This window comes from Lycium barbarum, chromosome 7, assembly GCF_019175385.1.
Source record: "Lycium barbarum isolate Lr01 chromosome 7, ASM1917538v2, whole genome shotgun sequence".
Lineage (NCBI taxonomy): Eukaryota > Viridiplantae > Streptophyta > Magnoliopsida > Solanales > Solanaceae > Lycium > Lycium barbarum.
Genome location: NC_083343.1, coordinates 120,261,664 through 120,271,956, shown reverse-complemented (window position 1 = coordinate 120,271,956; position 10,293 = coordinate 120,261,664). Strand labels below are relative to the sequence as shown.

At 32.4% G+C, this 10,293-nt stretch overlaps 1 protein-coding gene across 1 annotated transcript; it reads left to right on the top strand.

Moving 5' to 3' along the window:
• The first annotated feature begins 5,128 nt into the window (after nt 1-5,128).
• LOC132604014 (aspartyl protease AED3-like) lies at nt 5,129-7,240 on the top strand. Its single transcript, XM_060317321.1, has 2 exons — nt 5,129-5,471; nt 6,077-7,240. Exons 1-2 carry the CDS (start codon nt 5,171-5,173, stop codon nt 7,123-7,125), a joined length of 1,350 nt encoding a protein of 449 aa, XP_060173304.1. The 5' UTR covers nt 5,129-5,170; the 3' UTR covers nt 7,126-7,240.
• Nucleotides 7,241-10,293: the final 3,053 nt, after the last annotated feature.

The window sequence follows — 10,293 nt, the reverse complement described above, 5'->3', positions numbered from 1 at the left end:
CTTAGTATTAACCATTTAGATTTTTTTGCTATTACATGTCATTGGGTTGATGACAACTGGGTTATGCAAAAAAGAATTATAGCTTTTTTATACGACGAAGGAAAAGGTCGTCACGATGGAAAAAATTTAGCCGATTCAATGTCTACTATAATGAGATTTTTTAACATTTATAGAAAAACACTTTGTATTGCTTTAGATAATGCTTCTAATAATACAAAGGCAATTGGTCTTTTAAAAAGAGAAATAAACCCTCCTCTAAGAAATATTTTTCATGTAAGATGTAGTTGTCACATTTTAAATTTAATTGTTAAAGATGGTCTTATGCATTTTGATGATTCTGTTCAAAAAGTTAGAAATGCTGTTGCGTTTCTTTTTTGTAATGCTAATAGGGGAAGAATTAGAGATTTTAAGAATGCTTGTGTGGAAAATAACCTTAGACCTAGGAAAATTCAAGTAGAAATTGAGACTAGGTGGAACTACACTTACATTATGCTACAACAAGCATATGAGTATAGGATTCCCATACAACAAGTTCACAACAAATATAATATTGATAGTGAGGATTGGTTAACTTTTAGGCATTGGGAAGATGTTAAAGAATGTATTGAACTCTTAGAAAATTTTTATAATGCAACTCTTGCTTTTTCTAGACAATTCTATCCCACGGTAACCGGAATTTTAGCCTACTTAGCGGAAATAGCTAGAGTTTTACAAGAGTATAAATATAAACCCGATTATCAAGTGGCTATTTTTGAAATGATAATCAACTTTAAGAAGTATTTTTTTCCCATCCCAACTTTATTTATATTGGGTTCCCTTTTAAATCCTTGTTTAAAAGTGTCTTATACTAAAAATTTGGTTAGTCAAATTTATACATTTTTAGAAATTGAAGAGGGAGTTCAACCATCTTTAGCTGAAGCCGATCTCGCTATTGATGATGAGTTTAGAAAAGTTTTTACTCATTATTCTAGTTTGGAAGAACGTGCTACACCCGTTGCTCCACGCCCTACTACTTCTCAGAGTAGCAAAAAGGGCTTGTCGGGTTTAAAAGTTTTACATTCACAGCCAACTTCTTCTTCTACTGCAAACTTTGATGAATTTAACTTTTATTTGATGCAGCCAAATGTGGATATCAAGGATGACTTGGACGTCTTAGCATGGTGGAAGAAGTACAAGGCAAGCTATCCGGTACTTTCAAGAATGGCTCGAGATATCCTTACGGTTCAAGTATCAACCGTGGCTTCGGAGAGCGCATTTAGCCAAGGAAGACAACAAATTGGAGACCATAGACATTCATTATCCGGCTTTAGCTTGCAAGTACTAGTGTGCATTCAAGATTGGATTAGATCGGAGCGACGCAACCAAAACTCAGAAGCAGAGCAAGGCGAAGAGGAAGAAATTGAAGATTTGATAGCTAGTGGACCGGACCAAATGGAAGACTTTGAAGATATTTCCATGACCGAATATGATGTGGGGGAAATTAACGAAATGGTTCAAAATTGGTGATTTTATTATTCTACTATTTTTGTATAACTCATGTATTATATGCAAGTTAAAAAAAAATACAACTTGCAAATAAATGTTATCCAAGAATGAATAAAATATATGGCTCATTGAGCTTTCTTCTATTTACTTGTGTTCATATTTTTACTTTTATTAAGTTAGGAATATAAGTATATATATAGTATATAAGTAAGTATATATAGTATATATAGTATATAAGTAAGTATATATAGTATACAAGTATATATAGTATATAAGTAAGTATATAGTATATATACTATATATATTAAGTTATACACATATATAAGTAGATATAGTATATAAGTATATATATTATATAAATATATATATAGTATATATATTAAGTATATATTGTATATATAGTAGATATGTATATATAAGTATATAGAGTATATAGTACATATATATAAGTACATATAGTATATATATATTAAGTTATACATATATATAAGTATATGTAAGTTATACATATATATGTGTACGAAAAACACTATTCTGTATTGCTGACTTGTTGTTAGGCTGTTAGTCAGTAAATATTTAAACTTTAATTATAAAGTTGTATAACATATGTAAATATACCTACAATATACAAATAAATACTATAATATATATATATATATAATACAAAAAACAAAAACAAAAAATATTTTAACCAATCCAAACCGGACCGGTTCCGGTTTGGACTTTAAAACCGGTTAACCGGAACCGGTTAGGCGGTTCCGGTTTTGGTTAGGGAACCGGAACCGGCCGGTTTCCTAACCGGTTCCCGGTCCGGTTCCGGTTGGAACCGGTTGACAGGCCTAGGTCTCCGTGATGTACCGTGCATTGGAATATTCTTTTATTCTGTAATGGAGACAAGCAGAATTTCATAGTGAAGTGTGCATTCTGGTGAAGTACGTACGATGTTCATTTAGGAGAAGCAGCAGCACCAATATATTCTGTTTTACAATATAGTACTCCGTAGTACTATATAATATAAGGTTAAAAGTGTACAAAGGAGCTCGTGATCAGCACATTTTAGTTTCTTTGTAAATTCCAAAATATTGCATGTTAAAATGTGAAACTGAAAGCTTTGTCTTAAGTTATGGGCCTTTCCCTCCCATTTGTACTGAAGCAAGTCTCATCAATGCCCAAAGGAAGTTACTGTTACCTCCCATCCATATTAATATCTGCTTTAACATGTCTGCACAATATTTGTTTAAACTACACTTTAGCTAGGCATACATAGTTCGGGCAAAATCAAAATCCAAACTGAAGTTCAAATATTTTGAATTTTCGAATCAAGGATTAAATTCTGGATTTAACTTTTAAAATTTTCGAATTTCAAATTGGATTTTTTATTTGTGACTGAATTTTTGGATATTCGAAAATCGAAATTTTTATACCTTTTTATTTATCTCTAACGATTAGGCATAGTTAAACTATATACCTAATATAAAGTCCAATACCCTACTAAATCAATCAATATACCTTATTAGGCTAATATATAGTGCAAACTGAGATGTTTTTGACCGTATTTTTATTGTCATTTGAAGAGCTGTGATATTGGTTCGCCACGAATTACTGATGCCTGAGAAGATTCTATTGCTATTTCACGAGGCAATCAACATCGATGTATATTGAAAAGTATTAATTGATGTTTAAATCGTATAGAGTTTATAAGGATTGAACAGTGATTGACTTGAATATGAACCATTAGTAGTATGATTTATTTAGACATAGTTTTACTTTAGTTAGATTAGGAATTTCCTTGATGGTTTCATTGCTTGAATGGACATTTTATTTGGATGACTGTGGTGAGCATGAGAAACTATTAAAGCACTTGACATGAATACTATATTAGGACGCTCATAAGAAGAAGAAACTCAATTTACAGATTCAAAACCAAAAATCTAAAACAACCAAACCGATTAATCCAAAACCGAATTAATCCAATCCAAAATTATTTGAATCGGGTTTTGATTTTAGTTTCTTCAATCCGAAAACTAAAAGTTCAAATCCAAATTTTCATATCCAATCCGAACGCCAGCCTTTCAAGTAGTCGAACTACATCGAGATCATATGTACAAATTAAAGGGAATATAATTCACCACAAAAAGCAAGTGCAATTTGGATATTTATGCGTGTAGCGGCGAATTTAATTAAAATGCCGTAATATGCCGTTAGAATCAGCCGTAGTATGCGGTGATTAACATAATCAAGAGGTATCGTACAAGTTCATTTGAAGGTCTAGCTCCTAGGGAGTCCTTTTTGGGCTGGGGCTGGAACGGGAAATGGGGATTGCCCTTAGCCTTTTTAACTATGCATGTGTACTTGTTTAAGTTTATCTATAATAATTATCTTAACACAAAGTACACTTAAGGGGCCAGAAAATGAGGTCTTTGACTAGACGAGGGAGTGATGTGAAGTGAGCAACATAATGTCATATTATTGCACCTATCTATACGCCAATTTTCTTGGGGAAATGACTAACCAATAACGCCTAAATTGAAGAAGATGCAATAGAGACGAATTCAGAATTAGCGTCAGTAAATTTAAAATTACTGTGATGTTAATATATGTATACATTTTAAATTTGCTTTTGCGTATATATAATTTATGCTGAAAATAATAAATTCAATTGAATCCACGAATGTGTGCCGGAGACATAGAGAGGTCTCTTTCATACGAATTATTGGGCAGTTTGCCTGACAATTTGCACATCATGCTGCGTGCATACCCGTGACTAACCGCATCTCGTGCCTTAAGATCTTAGCTTATGGACAAAACAATATATACTCCAACTAAGCTTCACGGGAGCCTCTTCTATTCATCATACTTTAATTTCACACTCAAAATATTACTCTTTGTCCCTTCAATCTTTTTGTCATTATTCTACTCACAATTTTTTTGGTAGAGAGCACTTTCTCCCATAATGAATTTTACGTGGCGTGGAATCAGGTCCAAAGCGAATAGCAGCACCGGTGGAACACTAAAAACGAAAGGCTAACATAACAGACATTTGTTAAATATAAAAGTTAATCATGTCCCATAAATTCTGAGACGTACTTTTTGAACTCTTCTACCCAGTAGAGCTTTAAAATTTTTGTTCTATAACTCCTTAGGTACGACTGTACGTCATGAATGACTCAACATCAATCAAGCTCGTGAATCATTCTAGAATCATATATAGAACTGGTAACTATAATAGAAAACTGGTGATATTCAAAGTTTAAAATCTACGTACTCTAATTAATTTGAGGTCATATTACTACAATAATATTTACTTAAAAATTGTGCTTCTTCTTAATTATGCAAGTTCTTGAAAGCTTTAAAGTAAAAAAGTAGTATTAATGTGAAAAATCATGTAACAAGCCAGGACAATGAAAATTGATATGGAAAATTCTGAGGACTTGAATGGCAAGATTGGTTGTCATCTTTTATGCAGTTTTAGTTTATGCTGCAAATATTGACATCTCTTTAGTCCTTTTTGGATCATAGCTAGCTACCTACTATACAATTATCCTAAAATTTATCCAAAAAAAAAAAGATTCACGTGAAAATTTAATTTTGATTTCCACCAATAATTTCACACCTATTTGGATCTATATATACATGTTAATTTCACCACCCTATTGTCATTATCATTCACCAAACTTAAAGAGTTATGGCCTTATCCAATATAGCAGCTACTTATTTCCTCTTCATAATTCTTTTAATTTCTACAAGAGCTTTTGCTTCTGATTCCTGTGCTTCTAATTCCAAAGGCAATTCAGACCTTTCAGTCATTCACATTTATGGCAAATGCTCACCTTTTAACCCACCAAAACCTTCTTCTTCATGGATCAATACTGTTATCAACATGGCCTCTAAAGACCCACAAAGGCTCTCTTATTTATCCAGCTTAGTTGCATCCAAAAAGCCCACTGTTGTGCCAATTGCTCCAGGGCAACAACTCTTCAATATAGGTAATTTATGTAAATATTTTACAGTGTTCTCAAGGGTAGCTTAGTCTTTTCAATATATCTATTAATGTATTCATTGTTACTTCTATTGTCTATTCCAAAAGTGTTAGTAACTCTAATTAATTCCAATATTTCACATTGCATTGATTCAAAAAGGTGTTTTAATACACTATATACATCTTTAAGGCGTTTAGACATCATCAATTGAGTGATATTCGAAAAAACGTAATATTTGATGTTGAAGTTAATATATTTGAAAGTTGAAGTTGTGTTTGGACATGCATTTCACTTGTAAAAAAAATTAATAGAAATTTTGTGAGATGACCAATTTTTCTAATTTGAAAAACTCATCTTCAAAAACTAATGAAAAATTATTAAATGTATAACCAAACGACATTTTGATTTTTTTTCTTGTTTTTTTTTTTTTAAAAGAGAAAAACAATCCATGTTCGAAGGGGCCTTTACAACAAGATTCCGTGTCTCTCTCACTTTTTAAACCTGATGCCAAGTCAAACAAAGATTCATAAATTGAAACGGAGGGAATATAAAATATATATACTTCATTGTATACATTTTATTCACATCATCCATGCTATACATTGTTACAGGTAACTATGTGGTTCGGGTCAAGATGGGTACTCCGGGTCAACAGATGTACATGGTCTTGGACACAAGTAATGATGCTGCATGGGTACCATGTAGTGGTTGTGTTGGGTGCTCATCAAATACTTTGTTTGCCCCAACAACTTCCTCTTCTTACGGGTCAGTAGACTGCTTCCTACCCGAATGTACTCAAGTACGTGGAAGTCTCTCTTGCCCGACTACCGGGTCGGGTTCCGGGTCAAGTGCTTGCTTCTTTAACCAATCGTACGGTGGAGATTCGTCCTTTTGCGCCACGCTGTCACGCGACTCACTTGGACTAGCCAATGACGTTATTCCGAATTATGCTTTCGGGTGCATTAGTTCCGTGTCCGGGAACTCAATTCCGCCCCAAGGGTTGTTGGGCTTGGGCCGGGGATCCATGTCATTAATGTCACAATCCGGATCTCTGTATTCGGGCGTATTCTCATATTGTTTGCCTAGTTTTAAATCATATTATTTCTCTGGATCACTCAAGCTTGGGCCCGTGGGCCAGCCCAAGAACATTAAAACCACGCCATTACTCAAGAACCCGCGTAGACCATCTCTGTACTACGTGAACTTGACAAGTGTCAGTGTGGGAAAAGTTCAAGTTCCCATAGTCCCGGAACACCTTTGTTTTGACCCGAATACAGGTGCGGGCACCGTCATCGATTCGGGTACGGTCATAACCCGATTCGTCCAACCGGCTTACGAGGCAATTAGGGATGAGTTTAGAAAACAAGTGAAAGGGCCATTTAGGTCATTAGGTGCATTTGACACATGTTTCACATCACCAAATGAAGCAGGGGCACCAGCTATCACATTGCACTTTGAGGGAATGGATTTGAAATTGCCAATGGAAAACACTTTGATACATAGCAGTGCAACTCCCTTAGCATGTTTGGCAATTGCAGCAGCACCAAATAATGTTAACTCAGTGTTAAATGTGATAGCCAATTTGCAGCAACAAAATCTCAGGATCATGTTTGACACTGCTAATTCGCGCGTGGGAATTGCTCGTGAAGTTTGTAACTAGATTACAAATTACAATGTTCCTTTTATTATTAAGTCTCTGTTTTCCTTTTATGTGTTGTTTTGGAGAGAAAATTCACTCTTCAATTTATCTGAAATAGATCCGGTTATAAAGTTAATTGTTTATAAATTAAAAAACGTGTCATTTCCGTTTTTGAATGGCCTAAAAGGAAGCGTGTCACATAAATTACAATGAAAGCAGTATTTGATTAAATTATCCTTTTATCTTTCCCTAAATTTTTGGGTAAGGTCTGCATACATTCTACTCTCTCCAGACCTCATCTATGAAATTATAATGGCTATGTTGTTGTTATTATTGTTGTTGTTGTTATTGTTATCTTTCCTTGAATAAATAATAATTGTTGATAGACTTTATAGAGAATTATATAGACCATTTATCAGATAGATTTTTAAAAGAATAATTAACGCCTTATTAATTTTTAAAGTAATATCTATTTTAGACTAAAATTATTTAACTAAAACAACATTTAAAATGATCCGAAGATGCATTAACCAACAACTTAGAACTTTGTATTTCTAAGTTATAGCACTATTTTTGGATAAAATTCATAAATAGACATTTTTAGCCTCGTAATTGAAAAATAATTACTAGCAGTTCCACAAGTGAAACTCCTATACAATATCCTGGAGTTTTACCAGTAAATTTTGAAACTCTGTGATAATTACTATTTTTTAAAGACAGAACTGAAAAGAGGTCGATAGATGCTATTTCTACCACTATCTTCTAATTGGGCAGGTAAATGGACTCGGACCAGGTCTTGCATTTGGGCCTGCACTAGACTGAAACTGTGGCCCGATTCAAGTCCTATTTTTTCTGGCCCAATTTGGTTGGGCTACATATCTAAAGTTATAGCACTGAAGACCTCAAAGCTAACAACTACATACCTTGGTTGATCTTCAAGTCGTTGCAATACAGTTTGTTATAGCCTGTTTAGCCAAGTTTATTTTTTTCTAAAAGTACTTATTTTTTTAATAAGTGCTTATATAAAAAAAAACTGAGGTGTTTGACCAAGCTTTTAAGAGAAAATAAGTGCTTCTCGGAAGTAGTAAAAGCAGTTTTTCAGAAGATAAAAAATTAGCTTTTGTCCAAAAGCATTTTTTTGAAAAGTACTTTTGAGAAAAATACACTTAGAATTATTTTTTAAAAGCTTGGCCAAACACTAATTGTTGCTCAAAAGTGCTTTTTAAATTAATTGGTCAAACACGAACTGATTTTCGACAAAAACACTTTTTTGAGAAGTACATTTAAAAAAAAAAAAAATTTTTAAAATAAGCTGATTTTAAAAGATTGTCCAAACAGATTATTAGTATTAATATGTAAATAGTACATAAATAGGTATCTTTTAATTTTTTTGGACATCTTGTAAAATTTGACTCCTTCCCAGATAACACCAAGAAGTTAATATGTGGAGTAGTAAAACTTATCTTTTCAATCATGACGTCTGTGATAGTTCAAATGTACCAAAATAATATGATACTTCAAGTCTTCAACTTCAACATGTCTCCATGAATTGTCTATCTATTTTTCTCACAAATATCAACCACTAATTAGACTAGATCTGGCCATATTCCTAAGTGGAAAATGACAATTAGCCAATACAACTTATTTGGATGGTTGTATGTATAGTTCATAATATGCCATACTATATTGTATCATTTTAATAAATACAATAGTTGAATAGATGGTAAGTTTTTGTTATTCCATAATGTCATGCACCAGTAATTACTCTAAAGAATAAACATATAATATTACAAAAAAAAAAAAAAGTATTAGAGGGTAATGGTAAAAATGAATTATCAAATAATAAGGACAAAATAAATATAGAATATGATAGCAACGCGACCGCACCAAATCGGTTGTTTCATAAAATCATATTTTTCATCGTTATATAACAATAAATTTAATAATATGATACAATAAAATTTAAGTAATAAGAAAAAAAAAAATTATACTTGAAGTAGTTCTATGAGCTTTTCTTGTTCAAAGTTGCACACTTTATATATGGGGGAAAAGAATAATAATGAAATTATTGGGACCCAAATTTCATAATTAGATCTGAGGAAATCAATCTCCTCGAAATCCTAATCTCAAAATTATGCATTTAAATATTGATATATGTTACTGTCTTCTTTCTACAAGCATAAATTAATCTTGAATATTTGTTCCACTACTTTGTTCATGATTGCAATCTTATTATATAATATTACCGCGCTATAACTTGTCTAAAGCGGTCAAATTGTTAGAAGTGGGAATTCACTTATGATAACGTTATTACTTGAGAAAAATATATATATATAAAGGATTAATGTTCCAAAGTGAAACCGAAAAATAATTAAATTGGAAAGAATATATATACTAACAACTTTATGCCCTTAAAATTTATATGATCTCTTTAATATTAGTGTCTAAGAATGTAAAAGTCTTTCAATTGTTGGAGAGTCCAAGTCTCTTTTAAATTGAATTATCCTTTCTAATTATGACTTCTAATCCTAATCTGTTTCTATTCCGTCAGTTAGTTATTAAAAAGAGTCCCAATTTGCTTCACGTTGGGTTACTAATCCTATTTAGTCCAGAAGTGGTTTTCAACTAATGTTAAGGATTTAAATATTTGCCTATAAAGAATTATTAAGAGACACAAGTTGTTTTCCGGCGTCCATTAGTTGGAAAATACAAAAGGAGTCAAGGTAGTTTTTCTAGCCACTGTACATGTTGTTCTAAAACTTCAATATTTTTGTGTCGTGCTTCCCGATTAATTGGCTCTTGTCATTGATCTTCGAAATTTTCCTATCCTGGACGTTGAACTTTTTATGATTCTAGGTGCACCAACTAAACTTTTTTGCAGAGATGATTGTTTTCGTTCTTGATCAGATGATTTTATTTTAATTATTATCCTCTAAGTTTACTTGGCATCCCAAGAATTGATAAACCAACCGATATTGTGATTGAATATATTCTATTGTTCCGTTATGATCTAGTTTTCAATTTTGTAGAGTATTAAGTCTTCGGGTTATAGGGGAGTTCCATTCAAAGTCTTTAAAGTTGAATGGTTAGAGATAATTGGGTGTATTCATGTGTTTAAAGTCTATATATATATACGATTTTTTCGTACATGCCGAAATCATATGCTATCTATATTCATATACCAAGATA